This window comes from Oncorhynchus keta, unplaced genomic scaffold, assembly GCF_023373465.1.
Source record: "Oncorhynchus keta strain PuntledgeMale-10-30-2019 unplaced genomic scaffold, Oket_V2 Un_contig_1530_pilon_pilon, whole genome shotgun sequence".
NCBI lineage: Eukaryota > Metazoa > Chordata > Actinopteri > Salmoniformes > Salmonidae > Oncorhynchus > Oncorhynchus keta.
In genome coordinates this window covers 290,001-312,192 of record NW_026279243.1, presented here as the reverse complement: position 1 = coordinate 312,192, position 22,192 = coordinate 290,001, and the positions used below count along the sequence as shown (strand labels likewise).

Genomic DNA, 22,192 nt, shown 5'->3' with positions numbered 1-22,192 from the left:
CCATAACAACAACAGGTAGACAGGTTGATACATAGTATCACCATAACAACAGGTAGACAGGTTGATAAATAGTATCACCATAACAACAATAGGTAGAAATTTTGATACATAGTATCACCATAACAACAGATAGACAGGTTGATACATAGTATCACCATAACAACAACAGATAGACAGGTTGATACATAGTATCACCATTACAACAGGTAGACAGGTTGATACATAGTATCACCATAACAACAGGTAGACAGGTTGATAAATAATATCACCATAACAACAGATAGACAGGTTGATACATAGTATCACCATTACAACAGATAGACAGGTTGATACATAGTATCACCATAACAACAGGTAGACAGGTTGATAAATAATATCACCATAACAACAGGTAGACAGGTTGATAAATAGTATCACCATAACAACAACAGGTAGACAGGTTGATACATAGTATCACCATTACAACAGGTAGACAGGTTGATAAATAGTATCACCATAACAACAACAGGTAGAAAGGTTGATAAATAATATCACCATAACAACAGGTAGACAGGTTGATGAATAGTATCACCATAACAACAGGTAGACAGGTTGATAAATAATATCACCATAACAACAGGTAGAAAGGTTGATAAATAGTATCACCATAACAACAGGTAGAAAGGTTGATAAATAGTATCACCATAACAACAGGTAGAAAGGTTGATAAATAGTATCACCATAACAACAGGTAGAAAGGTTGATAAATAGTATCACCATAACAACAGGTAGAAAGGTTGATAAATAGTATCACCATAACAACAGATAGACAGGTTGACAAATAGTATCACCATAACAACAGGTAGAAAGGTTGATAAATAGTATCACCATAACAACAGATAGACAGGTTGATAAATAGTATCACCATAACAACAGACAGGTTGATAAATAGTATCACCATAACAACAGATAGACAGGTTGATAAATAGTATCACCATAACAACAGATAGACAGGTTGATAAATAGTATCACCATAACAACAGATAGACAGGTTGATAAATAGTATCACCATAACAACAGATAGACAGGTTGATAAATAGTATCACCATAACAACAGATAGACAGGTTGATAAATAGTATCACCATAACAACAGGTAGAAAGGTTGATAAATAGTATCACCATAACAACAGATAGAAAGGTTGATAAATAGTATCACCATAACAACAGATAGACAGGTTGATAAATAGTATCACCATAACAACAGGTAGAAAGGTTGATAAATAGTATCACCATAACAACAGGTAGAAAGGTTGATAAATAGTATCACCATAACAACAGATAGACAGGTTGATAAATAGTATCACCATAACAACAGGTAGAAAGGTTGATAAATAGTATCACCATGACATCAGGTAGAAAGGTTGATAAATAGTATCACCATAACAACAGGTAGAAAGGTTGATAAATAGTATCACCATAACAACAGGTAGAAAGGTTGATAAATAGTATCACCATAACAACAGGTAGAAAGGTTGATAAATAGTATCACCATAACAACAACAGGTAGACAGGTTGATACATAGTATCACCATAACAACAGGTAGAAAGGTTGATAAATAGTATCACCATAACAACAGGTAGAAAGGTTGATAAATAGTATCACCATAACAACAACAGGTAGACAGGTTGATAAATAGTATCACCATAACAACAGGTAGAAAGGTTGATAAATAGTATCACCATAACAACAGGTAGACAGGTTGATAAATAGTATCACCATAACAACAACAGGTAGACAGGTTGATACATAGTATCACCATAACAACAGGTAGAAAGGTTGATAAATAGTATCACCATAACAACAGGTAGAAAGGTTGATAAATAGTATCACCATAACAACAGGTAGACAGGTTGATAAATAGTATCACCATAACAACAACAGGTAGACAGGTTGATACATAGTATCACCATAACAACAGGTAGAAAGGTTGATAAATAGTATCACCATAACAACAGGTAGAAAGGTTGATAAATAGTATCACCATAACAACAGGTAGAAAGGTTGATAAATAGTATCACCATAACAACAAGTAGACAGGTTGATAAATAGTATCACCATAACAACAGGTAGAAAGGTTTATAAATAGTATCACCATAACAACAGGTAGAACGGTTGCTGTAATAGTGCTATGCCCAGGCCTAACCCCTGATTGGTTTACATTGTGGTTGCTGTAATAGTGCTATGCCCAGGCCTAAACCCTGATTGGTTTACATTGTGGTTGTTGTAATAGTGCTATGCCCAGGCCTAACCCCTGATTGGTTTACATTGTGGTTGCTGTAATAGTGCTATGCCCAGGCCTAACCCCTGATTGGTTTACATTGTGGTTGCTGTAATAGTGCTATGCCCAGGCCTAAACCCTGATTGGTTTACATTGTGGTTGTTGTAATAGTGCTATGCCCAGGCCTAACCCCTGATTGGTTTACATTGTGGTTGCTGTAATAGTGCTATGCCCAGGCCTAAACCCTGATTGGTTTACATTGTGGTTGTTGTAATAGTGCTATGCCCAGGCCTAACCCCTGATTGGTTTACATTGTGGTTGCTGTAATAGTGCTATGCCCAGGCCTAACCCCTGATTGGTTTACATTGTGGTTGCTGTAATAGTGCTATGCCCAGGCCTAAACCCTGATTGGTTTACATTGTGGTTGTTGTAATAGTGCTATGCCCAGGCCTAACCCCTGATTGGTTTACATTGTGGTTGCTGTAATAGTGCTATGCCCAGGCCTAACCCCTGATTGGTTTACATTGTGGTTGCTGTAATAGTGCTATGCCCAGGCCTAAACCCTGATTGGTTTACATTGTGGTTGCTGTAATAGTGCTATGCCCAGGCCTAACCCCTGATTGGTTTACATTGTGGTTGCTGTAATAGTGCTATGCCCAGGCCTAAACCCTGATTGGTTTACATTGTGGTTGCTGTAATAGTGCTATGCCCAGGCCTAACCCCTGATTGGTTTACATTGTGGTTGCTGTAATAGTGCTATGCCCAGGCCTAAACCCTGATTGGTTTACATTGTGGTTGTTGTAATAGTGCTATGCCCAGGCCTAACCCCTGATTGGTTTACATTGTGGTTGCTGTAATAGTGCTATGCCCAGGCCTAACCCCTGATTGGTTTACATTGTGGTTGCTGTAATAGTGCTATGCCCAGGCCTAAACCCTGATTGGTTTACATTGTGGTTGCTGTAATAGTGCTATGCCCAGGCCTAACCCCTGATTGGTTTACATTGTGGTTGCTGTAATAGTGCTATGCCCAGGCCTAAACCCTGATTGGTTTACATTGTGGTTGCTGTAATAGTGCTATGCCCAGGCCTAAACCCTGATTGGTTTACATTCAACACACATTTCTCAGATAAAAAAAGCAAAGTTGTACATTTACCAAGGATTCACAAATCTTAGCTAGATATGGACTCCTGGAGATGGAAGATAATTATGGAGTGGCAGCACCTAAGCAGTTTTCCATACTTCCTGATAACAATATTAGATTTAAGATATGGGTTTCTGAGCCATCAATGAGGGGGGCAGCACACTTGAGAAGACCTGGCTCCAATTGGTTAGTCCCTGTGGAGTTATTGGTATCTATTGCAAGTAAGGCATCAAGGACTTATTTTTCTGTGAATTGCCGAAGTGCAAAAACTTCCCTAACATTTTCAGAGATAAACTCTTTCAAAAATATTGGCAACAATGTCTGACCATAATGGGGCCAGAGTCTGTCCATAATGGGGCCAGAGTCTGACCATAATGGGGCCAGAGTCTGACCATAATGGGGCCAGAGTCTGACCATAATGGGGCCAGAGTCTGACCATAATGGGGCCAGAGTCTGTCCATAATGGGGCCAGAGTCTGACCATAATGGGGCCAGTCTGACCATAATGGGGCCAGAGTCTGTCCATAATGGGGCCAGAGTCTGACCATAATGGGGCCAGAGTCTGACCATAATGGGGCCAGAGTCTGTCCATAATGGGGCCAGAGTCTGTCCACAATGGGGCCAGAGTCTGTCCACAATGGGGCCAGAGTCTGTCCATAATGGGGCCAGAGTCTGACCATAATGGGGCCAGAGTCTGACCATAATGGGGCCAGAGTCTGTCCATAATGGGGCCAGAGTCTGTCCATAATGGGGCCAGAATGAGTGCGTGTGATTGGACTGACTGAGTGCGTGTGATTGGACTGACTGAGTGCGTGTGATTGGACTGACTGAGTGCGTGTGATTGGACTGACTGAGTGCGTGTGATTGGACTGACTGAGTGCGTGTGATTGGACTGACTGAGTGCGTGTGATTGGACTGACTGAGTGCGTGTGATTGGACTGACTGAGTGCGTGTGATTGGACTGACTGAGTGCGTGTGATTGGACTGACTGAGTGCGTGTGATTGGACTGAGTGCGTGTGATTGGACTGAGTGCGTGTGATTGGACTGAGTGCGTGTGATTGGACTGAGTGCGTGTGATTGGACTGAGTGCGTGTGATTGGACTGAGTGCGTGTGATTGGACTGAGTGCGTGTGATTGGACTGAGTGCGTGTGATTGGACTGAGTGCGTGTGATTGGACTGAGTGCGTGTGATTGGACTGAGTGCGTGTGTAATTGGACTGAGTGCGTGTGTAATTGGACTGAGTGCGTGTGTAATTGGACTGAGTGCGTGTGTAATTGGACTGAGTGCGTGTGTAATTGGACTGAGTGCGTGTGTAATTGGACTGAGTGCGTGTGTAATTGGACTGAGTGCGTGTGTAATTGGACTGAGTGCGTGTGTAATTGGACTGAGTGCGTGTGTAATTGGACTGAGTGCGTGTGTAATTGGACTGAGTGCGTGTGTAATTGGACTGAGTGCGTGTGTAATTGGACTGAGTGCGTGTGTAATTGGACTGAGTGCGTGTGTGTGTCTGTGTGTAATTGGACTGAGTGCGTGTGTGTGTCTGTGTGCAATTGGACTGAGTGCGTGTGTGTGTCTGTGTGCAATTGGACTGAGTGCGTGTGTGTGTCTGTGTGCAATTGGACTGAGTGTGTCTGTGTGATTGTGTTTAATCTTGAAGATTGTTGATCTGCTTTATGGGCCATTAAGTTGCTTTAAAAGAGGAGTGCTCCCCAGCCACCTCCCTTCTATCTTCTCTCAGGGAACCCCCTATAGACCAGCAGGAGCTGAACCCACCATTACCACCCCCTACTCCCTCACCCCATTCCCAGCACCCCACCCTCACCCCAAATCATGCATCTTCTCTTACACATATTCAGACAGATAAATCCAGGATTATGATAATGCTGTCTTCTCTCTCTCTGTCTCTGTCTCTCTCTCTCTCTGTCTCTCTCTGTCTCTCTCTCTCTCTGTCTCTGTCTCTCTGTCTCTGTCTCTCTGTCTCTCTCGATGTCTCTCTCTCTCTGTCTCTCTCTCTCTCTGTCTCTCTGTCTCTCTCTCTCTGTCTCTCTCTGTCTCCCCCCTCCAGGAAGCCAGAGAAGGGTTGTCAGTACCTGACGGATCGAGGGTTTGTCCCAGACACTCCAGAGGGAGTGGCTCACTTCCTGCTCCAGAGGAAGGGCCTGAGCAGGCAGATGATTGGAGAGTTCTTGGGGAACAGGCAGAAACAATTCAATAGAGACGTCCTGGAGTGAGTCAGTATGTCTCTGTATCAACAAGACCAGCTGCATAGACTGTGTCAACAAGACCAGCTGCATAGACTGTGTCAACAAGACCAGCTGCATAGACTGTGTCAACAAGACCAGCTACATAGACTGTTTATACAAGACCAGCTACATAGACTGTTTATACAAGACCAGCTACATAGACTGTTTATACAAGACCAGCTTCATAGACTGTTTATACAAGACCAGCTACATAGACTGTTTATACAAGACCAGCTACATAGACTGTTTATACAAGACCAGCTTCATAGACTGTTTATACAAGACCAGCTACATAGACTGTTTATACAAGACCAGCTACATAGACTGTATATGCAAGACCAGCTACATAGACTGTATCAACAAGACCAGCTACATTGACTGTTTCAACAAGATCAGCTACATAGACTGTATGTGCAAGACCAGCTACATAGACAGTATCAACAAGACCAGCTACATAGACTGTATATGCAAGACCAGCTACATAGACTGTATCAACAAGACCAGCTACGTAGACTGAATCAACAAGACCAGCTACATAGACTGTTTATACAATATCAGCTCCATAGACTGATTAAACAAGACCATTTACATAGACTGTACATGCAAGATCAGCTACATAGACTGAATCAACAAGACCAGCTACATAGACTGTATCAACAAGACCAGCTACATAGACTGTATGTGCAAGACCAGCTACATAGACTGTATATGCAAGACCAGCTACATAGACAGTATCAACAAGACCAGCTACATAGACAGTATCAACAAGACCAGCTACACATACTGTATCAACCAGACCAGCTACGTAGACCGTATCAACAAGACCAGCTATGTAGACTGTATCAACAAGACCAGCTACGTAGACCGAATCAACAAGACCAGCTACATAGACTGTTTATACAATATCAGCTCCATAGACTGATTAAACAAGACCATTTACATAGACTGTACATGCAAGATCAGCTACATAGACTGAATCAACAAGACCATCTACATAGACTGTATCAACAAGACCAGCTACATAGACTGTATCAACAAGACCAGCTACATAGACTGTTTCAACAAGATCAGCTACATAGACTGTATGTGCAAGACCAGCTACATAGACTGTATCAACAAGACCAGCAACATTGACTGTATCAACAAGACCAGCAACATTGACTGTTTCAACAAGACCAGCTACATAGACAGTTTCAACAAGACCAGCTACATAGACTGTATGTGCAAGACCAGCTACATAGACTGTATCAACAAGACCAGCTACATAGACTGTATCAACAAGACCAGCTACATAGACTGTATGTGCAAGACCAGCTACATAGACAGTATCAACAGGACCAGCTACATAGACAGTATCAACAGGACCAGCTACATAGACAGTATCAACAGGACCAGCTACATAGACAGTATCAACAAGACCAGCAACATTGACTGTTTCAACAAGATCAGCTACATAGACTGTATGTGCAAGACCAGCTACATAGACTGTATCAACAGGACCAGCTACATAGACTGTATCAACAGGACCAGCTACATAGACTGTATCAACAGGACCAGCTACATAGACTGTATCAACAAGACCAGCTACATAGACTGTATCAACAAGACCAGCTACATAGACTGTATCAACAAGACCAGCTACATAGACTGTATCAACAAGACAAGCAACATTGACTGTTTCAACAAGATCAGCTACATAGACTGTATGTGCAAGACCAGCTATATAGACTGAATCAACAAGACCAGCTACATAGACTGTATCAACAAGACCAGCTACATAGACTGTATGTGCAAAACCAGCTACATAGACTGTATCAACAAGACCAGCAACATTGACTGTTTCAACAAGATCAGCTACATAGACTGTATGTGCAAGACCAGCTATATAGACTGAATCAACAAGACCAGCTACATAGACAGTATCAACAAGACCAGCTACATAGACTGTATGTGCAAAACCAGCTACATAGACTGAATCAACAAGACCAGCTACATAGACTGTATCAACAAGACCAGCAACATTGACTGTTTCAACCAGATCAGCTACATAGACTGTATCAACAAGACCAGCTACATAGACTGTATCAACAAGACCAGCAACATTGACTGTTTCAACCAGATCAGCTACATAGACTGTATCAACAAGACCAGCTATATAGACTGAATCAACAAGACCAGCTACATAGACTGTATCAACAAGACCAGCTACATAGACTGTATGTGCAAAACCAGCTACATAGACTGAATCAACAAGACCAGCTACATAGACTGTATCAACAGGACCAACTACATAGACTGTATCAACAGGACCAGCTACATAGACTGAATCAACAAGACCAGCTTTAGATAAATCACAGCAGTAAACCATCATCCCAACAAATCCTTCTTCTGAAACACCATGTTGATGCTACTCTTTAGATTGATATAACTCCCTCAGTCTTTTATTTCTCCATTCACCTCTCATCTGTTAACATAGACAGCTGCTCATTTATATATTTCAATGAGCAGCTGGCCCATGTTGACTCCATTGCTTCCCACAGTTTGTGTGGTGGACCATTCTTGCTACACACAGGAAACTGTTCATGTTAGCATGCAGAAAACAGCAGCTTTCCAGTTCTTGACACAACCCGGTGCACCCCGTTCGAAGGCACTTAAATGTTTTGTCTTGCCTTTGTCTGGGTACAGTACAGTATGTCTTAGAATCAGAAGTACATATGTCTCCTTGATCATATACCAATGTTCTCCTCTCCAGTTGAATGAATAGTATCTACTGTATGTTCATACCAATGTTCTCCTCTCCAGTTGTGTGGTGCATGAGATGGATTTCTCGGCCTTGGAACTAGATGAGGCTCTCAGGAAGTTCCAAGCTCACATCAGAGTCCAGGGAGAGGCCCAAAAGGTGGAAAGACTCATAGAAGCATACAGGTAACTGTAGCTCAGTTGGTAGAGCATGGCGCTTGTAACGCCAGGGTAGTGGGTTCGATTCCCGGGACCACCCATACGTAGAATGTATGCACACATGACTGTAAGTCGCTTTGGATAAAAGCGTCTGCTAAATGGCATATATTATTATATATACTAACCCTATATACTACGACACCACTTTTTTTTTTTTTTACACACCTTTATTTAACTAGGCAAGTCAGTTAAGAACAAATTATTATTTTCAATGACGGCCTAGGAACAGTGGGTTAACTGCCTGTTCAGGGGCAGAACGACAGATTTGTACCTTGTCAGCTCAGGGTATTGAACTTGCAACCTTTCGGGTACTAGTCCAACTCTCTAACCACTAGGCTACCCTGCCGCCCCACTACCACAATACTACCACACCACTACTACAATACTACCACTACCACAACACTACCACAATACTACCACACCACTACCACTACAACGATTATAACACCACAACCACTGCCACAATACTACAACACAGCTATCACTACCACAATACTACCACACCCCTACTGCACAACCACCACAATACTACCACACCACTATCACAATGCTAACACACCACTACCAACCCACACCACACCACTACCACAATACTACCACAATACTACCACACCACTACCACACTACTTCCAGACCAATACCACACCCTACTACCACAATACTACATTTACATTTACATTTAAGTCATTTAGCAGACGCTCTTATCCACACCAATATCACAACCACACCATACTACCACAATACTACCAGACCACTACCACACCACTACCACAATGCTACCACTACCACAATTCTACCACAATACTACCACACCACAAATACTACCACAATATTACCACACCGGTACCATACCACCACCACCACACTCACACCACTACCACACCACTACCACAGTACTATCACACCACTATCACACCACTACCACACCACTACCACAGTACTACCACAGTACTACCACAGTACTACCACACCACTACCACAGTACTACCACACCACTACTACAGTACTATCACACCACTACCACACCACTACCACACCACTACCACAGTACTATCACACCACTACCACAGTACTACCACACCACTACCACACCACTACCACAGTACTACCACACCACTACCACATCACTACCACACCACTACCACAGTACTATCACACCACTATGACACCACTACCACACCACTATCACACCACTACCACAGTACTATCACACCACTACCACAGTACTATCACACCACTACCACAGTACTATCACACCACTACCACAGTACTATCACACCACTACCACAGTACTATCACATCACTACCACAGTACTATCACACCACTACCACAGTACTAACACACCACTACCACAGTACTATCACACCACTACCACAGTACTATCACACCACTACCACAGTACTATCACACCACTACCACAGTACTATCACACCACTACCACAGTACTATCACACCACTACCACAGTACTATCACATCACTACCACAGTACTATCACACCACTACCACAGTACTAACACACCACTACCACAGTACTATCACACCACTACCACAGTACTATCACACCACTACCACAGTACTATCACACCACTACCACAGTACTATCACACCACTACCACAGTACTATCACACCACTACCACAGTACTATCACATCACTACCACAGTACTATCACACCACTACCACAGTACTATCACACCACTACCACAGTACTATCACACCACTATCACATCACTACCACAGTACTATCACATCACTACCACAGTACTATCACACCACTACCACAGTACTATCACACCACTACCACAGTACTATCACACCACTACCACAGTACTATCACACCACTACCACAGTACTATCACACCACTACCACAGTACTATCACACCACTACCACAGTACTAACACACCACTACCACAGTACTAACACACCACTACCACAGTACTAACACACCACTACCACAGTACTATCACACCACTACCACAGTACTATCACACCACTACCACAGTACTAACACACCACTACCACAGTACTAACACACCACTACCACAGTACTAACACACCACTACCACAGTACTATCACACCACTACCACAGTACTATCACACCACTACCACACCACTATCACACCACTGCCAAAGTACTATCACACCACTATCACACCACTACCACAGTACTATCACACCACTACCACAGTACTATCACACCACTACCACACCACTACCACAGTACTATCACACCACTACCACAGTACTATCACACCACTACCACAGTACTATCACACCACTACCACATCACTACCACAGTACTATCACATCACTACCACAGTACTATCACACCACTACCACAGTACTATCACACCACTACCACAGTACTATCACACCACTACCACAGTACTATCACACCACTACCACAGTACTAACACACCACTACCACAGTACTATCACACCACTACCACAGTACTATCACACCACTACCACAGTACTATCACACCACTACCACAGTACTATCACATCACTACCACAGTACTATCACACCACTACCACAGTACTATCACACCACTACCACAGTACTATCACACCACTATCACATCACTACCACAGTACTATCACATCACTACCACAGTACTATCACACCACTACCACAGTACTATCACACCACTACCACAGTACTATCACACCACTACCACAGTACTATCACACCACTACCACAGTACTAACACACCACTACCACAGTACTATCACACCACTACCACAGTACTAACACACCACTACCACAGTACTAACACACCACTACCACAGTACTATCACACCACTACCACAGTACTATCACACCACTACCACAGTACTAACACACCACTACCACAGTACTAACACACCACTACCACAGTACTAACACACCACTACCACAGTACTATCACACCACTACCACAGTACTATCACACCACTACCACACCACTATCACACCACTGCCAAAGTACTATCACACCACTATCACACCACTACCACAGTACTATCACACCACTACCACAGTACTATCACACCACTACCACACCACTACCACAGTACTATCACACCACTACCACAGTACTATCACACCACTACCACAGTACTATCACACCACTACCACATCACTACCACAGTACTATCACATCACTACCACAGTACTATCACACCACTACCACAGTACTATCACACCACTACCACAGTACTATCACACCACTACCACAGTACTATCACACCACTACCACAGTACTAACACACCACTACCACAGTACTATCACACCACTACCACAGTACTATCACACCACTACCACAGTACTATCACACCACTACCACAGTACTAACACACCACTACCACAGTACTATCACACCACTACCACAGTACTATCACACCACTACCACAGTACTATCACACCACTACCACAGTACTAACACACCACTACCACAGTACTAACACACCACTACCACAGTACTAACACAGGTCGATGAAGACGGCTGATTTGATAATAATACATGGAGCTATAACCACCAACATAGAGGATAATACATGGAGCTATAACCACCAACATAGAGGATAATACATGGAGCTATAACCACCAACGTAGAGGATAATACATGGAGCTATAACCACCAACATAGAGGATAATACATGGAGCTATAACCACCAACATAGTGGATAATACATGGAGCTATAGCCACCAACGTAGAGGATAATACATGGAGCTATAACCACCAACATAAAGGATAATACATGGAGCTATAACCACCAACATAGAGGATAATACATGGAGCTATAACCACCAACATAGAGGATAATACATGGAGCTATAACCACCAACATAGAGGATAATACATGGAGCTATAACCACCAACATAGAGGATAATACATGGAGCTGTAGCCACCAACAGAGGATAATACATGGAGCTATAACCACCAACATAGAGGATAATACATGGAGCTATAACCACCAACGTAGAGGATAATACATGGAGCTATAACCACCAACATAGAGGATAATACATGGAGCTATAACCACCAACATAGAGGATAATACATGGAGCTATAACCACCAACATAGAGGATAATACATGGAGCTATAACCACCAACATAGAGGATAATACATGGAGCTGTAGCCACCAACATAGAGGATAATACATGGAGCTATAACCACCAACATAGAGGATAATACATGGAGCTATAACCACCAACATAGAGGATAATACATGGAGCTATAGCCACCAACATAGAGGTTAATACATGGAGCTATAACCACCAACAGAGGATAATACATGGAGCTATAACCACCAACATAGAGGTTAATACATGGAGCTATAACCACCAACGTAGAGGATAATACATGGAGCTATAACCACCAACATAGAGGATAATACATGGAGCTATAACCACCAACATAGAGGATAATACATGGAGCTGTAGCCACCAACAGAGGATAATACATGGAGCTATAACCACCAACATAGAGGATAATACATGGAGCTATAGCCACCAACATAGAGGATAATACATGGAGCTATAACCACCAACATAGAGGATAATACATGGAGCTATAACCACCAACATAGAGGATAATACATGGAGCTATAACCACCAACATAGAGGATAATACATGGATCTATAACCACCAACATAGAGGATAATACATGGAGCTATAACCACCAACAGAGGATAATACATGGAGCTGTAGCCACCAACATAGAGGTTAATACATGGAGCTATAACCACCAACATAGAGGATAATACATGGAGCTATAGCCACCAACATAGAGGATAATACATGGAGCTATAACCACCAACATAGAGGATAATACATGGAGCTATAACCACCAACATAGAGGATAATACATGGAGCTATAACCACCAACGTAGAGGATAATACATGGAGCTGTAGCCACCAACAGAGGATAATACATGGAGCTGTAGCCACCAACAGAGGATAATACATGGAGCTATAGCCACCAACATAGTGGATAATACATGGAGCTATAGCCACCAACAGAGGATAATACATGGAGCTATAACCACCAACATAGAGGATAATACATGGAGCTATAACCACCAACATAGAGGTTAATACATGGAGCTATAACCACCAACATAGAGGATAATACATGGAGCTATAACCACCAACATAGAGGTTAATACATGGAGCTATAACCACCAACATAGAGGATAATACATGGAGCTATAACCACCAACGTAGAGGATAATACATGGAGCTATAACCACCAACAGAGGATAATACATGGAGCTATAACCACCAACATAGAGGATAATACATGGAGCTATAACCACCAACATAGAGGATAATACATGGAGCTATAACCACCAACATAGAGGTTAATACATGGAGCTATAACCACCAACATAGAGGATAATACATGGAGCTATAACCACCAACGTAGAGGATAATACATGGAGCTATAACCACCAACAGAGGATAATACATGGAGCTATAACCACCAACATAGAGGATAATACATGGAGCTATAACCACCAACATAGAGGATAATACATGGAGCTATAACCACCAACGTAGAGGATAATACATGGAGCTATAACCACCAACGTAGAGGATAATACATGGAGCTATAGCCACCAACATAGAGGATAATACATGGAGCTGTAGCCACCAACAGAGGATAATACATGGAGCTATAACCACCAACGTAGAGGATAATACATGGAGCTATAGCCACCAACATAGAGGATAATACATGGAGCTGTAGCCACCAACAGAGGATAATACATGGAGCTATAACCACCAACGTAGAGGATAATACATGGAGCTATAGCCACCAACATAGAGGATAATACATGGAGCTGTAGCCACCAACAGTGGATAATACATGGAGCTATAACCACCAACGTAGAGGTTAATACATGGAGCTATAGCCACCAACATAGTGGATAATACATGGAGCTATAGCCACCAACAGAGGATAATACATGGAGCTATAACCACCAACATAGAGGATAATACATGGAGCTATAACCACCAACATAGAGGTTAATACATGGAGCTATAACCACCAACATAGAGGATAATACATGGAGCTATAACCACCAACATAGAGGATAATACATGGAGCTATAGCCACCAACAGAGGATAATACATGGAGCTGTAGCCACCAACAGAGGATAATACATGGAGCTGTAGCCACCAACAGAGGATAATACATGGAGCTATAGCCACCAACGTAGAGGATAATACATGGAGCTATAGCCACCAACATAGAGGATAATACATGGAGCTGTAGCCACCAACAGAGGATAATACATGGAGCTATAACCACCAACGTAGAGGATAATACATGGAGCTATAGCCACCAACATAGAGGATAATACATGGAGCTATAACCACCAACGTAGAGGATAATACATGGAGCTATAGCCACCAACATAGAGGATAATACATGGAGCTGTAGCCACCAACAGTGGATAATACCTGGAGCTATAACCACCAACGTAGAGGTTAATACATGGAGCTATAGCCACCAACATAGTGGATAATACATGGAGCTATAGCCACCAACAGAGGATAATACATGGAGCTATAACCACCAACATAGAGGATAATACATGGAGCTATAACCACCAACATAGAGGTTAATACATGGAGCTATAACCACCAACATAGAGGATAATACATGGAGCTATAACCACCAACATAGAGGATAATACATGGAGCTATAGCCACCAACAGAGGATAATACATGGAGCTGTAGCCACCAACAGAGGATAATACATGGAGCTGTAGCCACCAACAGAGGATAATACATGGAGCTATAGCCACCAACATAGTGGATAATACATGGAGCTATAACCACCAACGTAGAGGTTAATACATGGAGCTATAGCCACCAACATAGTGGATAATACATGGAGCTATAACCACCAACATAGAGGATAATACATGGAGCTGTAGCCACCAACAGAGGATAATACATGGAGCTATAACCACCAACATAGAGGATAATACATGGAGCTATAACCACCAACATAGAGGATAATACATGGAGCTATAACCACCAACATAGAGGATAATACATGGAGCTATAACCACCAACATAGAGGATAATACATGGAGCTATAACCACCAACATAGAGGATAATACATGGAGCTGTAGCCACCAACAGAGGATAATACATGGAGCTATAACCACCAACATAGAGGATAATACATGGAGCTATAACCACCAACATAGAGGATAATACATGGAGCTGTAGCCACCAACAGAGGATAATACATGGAGCTATAACCACCAACATAGAGGATAATACATGGAGCTATAACCACCAACATAGAGGATAATACATGGAGCTATAACCACCAACATAGAGGATAATACATGGAGCTATAACCACCAACATAGAGGATAATACATGGAGCTGTAGCCACCAACAGAGGATAATACATGGAGCTATAACCACCAACATAGAGGATAATACATGGAGCTATAACCACCAACATAGAGGATAATACATGGAGCTATAACCACCAACAGAGGATAATACATGGAGCTATAACCACCAACATAGAGGATAATACATGGAGCTATAACCACCAACATAGAGGATAATACATGGAGCTATAGCCACCAACATAGAGGATAATACATGGAGCTGTAGCCACCAACAGAGGATAATACATGGAGCTATAACCACCAACATAGTGGATAATACATGGAGCTATAACCACCAACATAGAGGATAATACATGGAGCTATAACCACCAACATAGAGGATAATACATGGAGCTATAACCACCAACATAGTGGATAATACATGGAGCTATAACCACCAACATAGAGGATAATACATGGAGCTATAACCACCAACATAGAGGATAATACATGGAGCTATAACCACCAACAGAGGATAATACATGGAGCTATAACCACCAACATAGAGGATAATACATGGAGCTATAACCACCAACATAGAGGATAATACATGGAGCTATAACCACCAACGTAGAGGATAATACATGGAGCTATAACCACCAACATAGAGGATAATACATGGAGCTATAACCACCAACATAGAGGATAATACATGGAGCTGTAGCCACCAACAGAGGATAATACATGGAGCTGTAGCCACCAACAGAGGATAATACATGGAGCTATAACCACCAACATAGAGGATAATACATGGAGCTATAACCACCAACATAGAGGATAATACATGGAGCTATAACCACCAACATAGAGGATAATACATGGAGCTGTAGCCACCAACAGAGGATAATACATGGAGCTATAACCACCAACATAGTGGATAATACATGGAGCTATAGCCACCAACATAGTGGATAATACATGGAGCTATAGCCACCAACATAGAGGATAATACATGGAGCTATAACCACCAACAGAGGATAATACATGGAGCTATAACCACCAACATAGAGCATAATACATGGAGCTATAACCACCAACATAGAGGATAATACATGGAGCTATAACCACCAACGTAGAGGATAATACATGGAGCTATAACCACCAACATAGAGGATAATACATGGAGCTGTAGCCACCAACAGAGGATAATACATGGAGCTATAACCACCAACATAGAGGATAATACATGGAGCTATAACCACCAACATAGTGGATAATACATGGAGCTATAGCCACCAACATAGTGGATAATACATGGAGCTATAACCACCAACATAGAGGATAATACATGGAGCTGTAGCCACCAACAGAGGATAATACATGGAGCTATAACCACCAACATAGAGGATAATACATGGAGCTATAGCCACCAACATAGAGGATAATACATGGAGCTATAACCACCAACATAGAGGATAATACATGGAGCTATAACCACCAACATAGAGGATAATACATGGAGCTATAGCCACCAACATAGAGGATAATACATGGAGCTATAACCACCAACATAGAGGATAATACATGGAGCTATAACCACCAACATAGAGGATAATACATGGAGCTATAACCACCAACGTAGAGGATAATACATGGAGCTATAGCCACCAACATAGAGGATAATACATGGAGCTGTAGCCACCAACAGAGGATAATACATGGAGCTATAACCACCAACATAGAGGATAATACATGGAGCTGTAGCCACCAACATAGAGGATAATACATGGAGCTATAACCACCAACATAGAGGATAATACATGGAGCTATAACCACCAACGTAGAGGATAATACATGGAGCTATAACCACCAACGTAGAGGATAATACATGGAGCTATAACCACCAACATAGAGGATAATACATGGAGCTATAGCCACCAACATAGAGGATAATACATGGAGCTATAACCACCAACATAGAGGATAATACATGGAGCTATAACCACCAACATAGAGGATAATACATGGAGCTATAACCACCAACGTAGAGGATAATACATGGAGCTATAGCCACCAACATAGAGGATAATACATGGAGCTGTAGCCACCAACAGAGGATAATACATGGAGCTATAACCACCAACATAGTGGATAATACATGGAGCTATAACCACCAACATAGAGGATAATACATGGAGCTGTAGCCACCAACAGAGGATAATACATGGAGCTATAGCCACCAACATAGAGGATAATACATGGAGCTATAACCACCAACATAGAGGATAATACATGGAGCTATAACCACCAACATAGAGGATAATACATGGAGCTATAACCACCAACGTAGAGGATAATACATGGAGCTGTAGCCACCAACATAGTGGATAATACATGGAGCTATAACCACCAACATAGAGGATAATACATGGAGCTATAACCACCAACAGAGGATAATACATGGAGCTATAACCACCAACATAGAGGATAATACATGGAGCTATAACCACCAACAGAGGATAATACATGGAGCTATAACCACCAACAGAGGATAATACATGGAGCTATAACCACCAACATAGAGGATAATACATGGAGCTATAACCACCAACAGAGGATAATACATGGAGCTATAACCACCAACAGAGGATAATACATGGAGCTATAACCACCAACATAGAGGATAATACATGGAGCTGTAGCCACCAACAGAGGATAATACATGGAGCTATAACCACCAACATAGTGGATAATACATGGAGCTATAACCACCAACATAGAGGATAATACATGGAGCTATAACCACCAACAGAGGATAATACATGGAGCTATAACCACCAACATAGAGGTTAATACATGGAGCTATAACCACCAACATAGAGGATAATACATGGAGCTATAACCACCAACATAGTGGATAATACATGGAGCTGTAGCCACCAACAGAGGATAATACATGGAGCTATAGCCACCAACAGAGGATAATACATGGAGCTATAACCACCAACATAGAGGATAATACATGGAGCTATAACCACCAACATAGAGGATAATACATGGAGCTATAACCACCAACATAGAGGATAATACATGGAGCTATAACCACCAACATAGAGGATAATACATGGAGCTATAACCACCAACGTAGAGGATAATACATGGAGCTGTAGCCACCAACATAGTGGATAATACATGGAGCTATAACCACCAACATAGAGGATAATACATGGAGCTATAACCACCAACAGAGGATAATACATGGAGCTATAACCACCAACATAGAGGATAATACATGGAGCTATAACCACCAACATAGAGGATAATACATGGAGCTATAACCACCAACATAGAGGATAATACATGGAGCTATAGCCACCAACATAGAGGATAATACATGGAGCTATAACCACCAACATAGAGGATAATACATGGAGCTATAACCACCAACATAGAGGTTAATACATGGAGCTATAACCACCAACATAGAGGATAATACATGGAGCTATAACCACCAACATAGAGGTTAATACATGGAGCTATAACCACCAACATAGAGGATAATACATGGAGCTATAACCACCAACATAGAGGTTAATACATGGAGCTATAACCACCAACAGAGGATAATACATGGAGCTATAACCACCAACATAGAGGATAATACATGGAGCTATAACCACCAACATAGAGGATAATACATGGAGCTATAACCACCAACATAGAGGATAATACATGGAGCTGTAGCCACCAACGTAGAGGATAATACATGGAGCTATAACCACCAACATAGAGGATAATACATGGAGCTATAACCACCAACATAGAGGATAATACATGGAGCTATAACCACCAACATAGAGGATAATACATGGAGCTATAACCACCAACGTAGAGGATAATACATGGAGCTATAACCACCAACATAGTGGATAATACATGGAGCTATAACCACCAACATAGAGGATAATACATGGAGCTGTAGCCACCAACATAGAGGATAATACATGGAGCTATAACCACCAACATAGAGGATAATACATGGAGCTATAACCACCAACATAGAGGTTAATACATGGAGCTATAACCACCAACATAGAGGTTAATACATGGAGCTATAACCACCAACGTAGAGGTTAATACATGGAGCTATAACCACCAACGTAGAGGTTAATACATGGAGCTATAACCACCAACATAGAGGATAATACATGGAGCTATAACCACCAACATAGAGGATAATACATGGAGCTATAACCACCAACATAGAGGATAATACATGGAGCTATAACCACCAACATAGAGGATAATACATGGAGCTATAACCACCAACATAGAGGATAATACATGGAGCTATAACCACCAACATAGAGGATAATACATGGAGCTATAACCACCAACGTAGAGGATAATACATGGAGCTATAACCACCAACGTAGAGGATAATACATGGAGCTATAACCACCAACGTAGAGGATAATACATGGAGCTATAACCACCAACATAGTGGATAATACATGGAGCTATAACCACCAACATAGAGGATAATACATGGAGCTATAACCACCAACATAGAGGTTAATACATGGAGCTATAACCACCAACATAGAGGATAATACATGGAGCTATAACCACCAACATAGTGGATAATACATGGAGCTATAACCACCAACATAGAGGTTAATACATGGAGCTAAAGCCACCAACATGCATCTGGCACACCTGGATCCTACTGTTGGGGAGGGGTGTCTATTCTGTACTGAGACTGAACTCTGGCACATCTGCTCATACAGTGTCCCAGGTTGGTCATGATGATCACTATAGGTGTTGTCTTCCCAAACTGTTTATATTTGGGCCAAAGTACAGGTTTAGTGTTGTTTTTAATTTATGTTTTTTGTTTGTTTGAGTGTTCCTGTTGTGGGTTCCAATAAAAGTTTTTTTTGTTCAACTCAAACGCATTCTCTTTCTGTCTCTGTCTTTCGGTGACTTTCTTTTTCATTCTCTCATTATTTCTCCCTCCGAGAGGGAGGTACTGTGTCTGTAACCCCGGGGTGGTACGACAGTTCTGTTATCTTATGGTTAGGTTTATATTTGCGTCTGTATAATACAGGATGTTGTTCTCTCTCCAGTCAGAGGTACTGTATCTGTAACCCCGGGGTGGTACGACAGTTCCGTAACCCCGACACCATCTTCATCCTGGCCTTCGCCATCATCCTCCTCAACACTGACATGTACTCTCCCAACGTCAAGCCAGAGAGGAAGATGAAGCTGGAGGACTTTGTCAAGAACCTCAGAGGTAGAAATCCATTGCGGTAGTCAGGGTCTGTAACTAACTCCTGACCTCTGTCTAATAGAACCTGTTCATGCACTACAGCTTGATGAATGTCCCTGTCTAGAAGGCGTTTATATTGTGTCATGGCTTAGCAGTGGAACTCAAGCAAAGCAGAGTTTCTTTAACCAGAACAGAACAATATTTCTCTGACTATGCATTTGGAAAGTATTCAAACTTCTTTACTTGCATTTTTTTCTCGTCAATCTACTACACACAGTACACACAATGTTTGCTAAAAAACAGAAATACCTTATTTACCTAACTATTCAGACCATTTTATACGGTGGCTGGGAAAAAAAAACTCCCTAAAAAAGCCAGAACCTAGGAAGAAACCAGGCTCTGAGGGGTGGCCAGTCCTCTTCTGGCTGTGCCGGGTGGAGATTATAACTGAACATGGCCAAGATGTTCAAACATTCATAGATGACCTGCAGGGTCAAATAATAATAATCACAGTGGTTGTAGACGGTGCAACTGGTCAGCACCTCAGGAGTGAATGTCAGTTGGCTTTTCATAGCCGATCATAGCCAATCAAATACAGGTGTGCCAAGCTTGTAGCGTCATACCCAGGAAGACTCGAGGCTGTAATTGCTGCCAAAGGTGCTTCAACAATGTACCGAGTAAAGGGTCTGGATAACTATAAATATGATATTTCTAAAAACCATTTTTTTTTATCAGTATGGTGTATTGTGTGTATTTTGATGAGGGGAAAAAACGATTTAATACATTTTAGGATAAGGTTGTACCGTAACAATGTGGGAAAAGTAAAGGGTCTGAATACTTTCTGGCTGCACTGTATGTGTATGCGAATTGATCTGATTTTGACTAGTGGAAAAGCAGAGTGATTCAAACTCACAAACCTTTCTAAAGGGAAACACAGTATTTCTGTGCATATTACT

General features: G+C 41.8%; 1 protein-coding gene across 2 annotated transcripts in view; it reads left to right on the top strand.

The window, feature by feature from the left end:
- The window catches only part of LOC118382420 (IQ motif and SEC7 domain-containing protein 1-like), an 88,640-nt gene that overhangs the window by 17,162 nt on the left and 49,286 nt on the right, over positions 1-22,192 (top strand). For both annotated transcript variants that reach the window (XM_052502249.1, XM_052502251.1), the window contains exons 3-5: positions 5,467-5,628; positions 8,447-8,569; positions 21,094-21,260. In XM_052502249.1, coding sequence (XP_052358209.1) covers positions 5,467-5,628; positions 8,447-8,569; positions 21,094-21,260 — 452 coding nt within the window. The remainder of the gene's footprint in view (positions 1-5,466; positions 5,629-8,446; positions 8,570-21,093; positions 21,261-22,192) is intronic.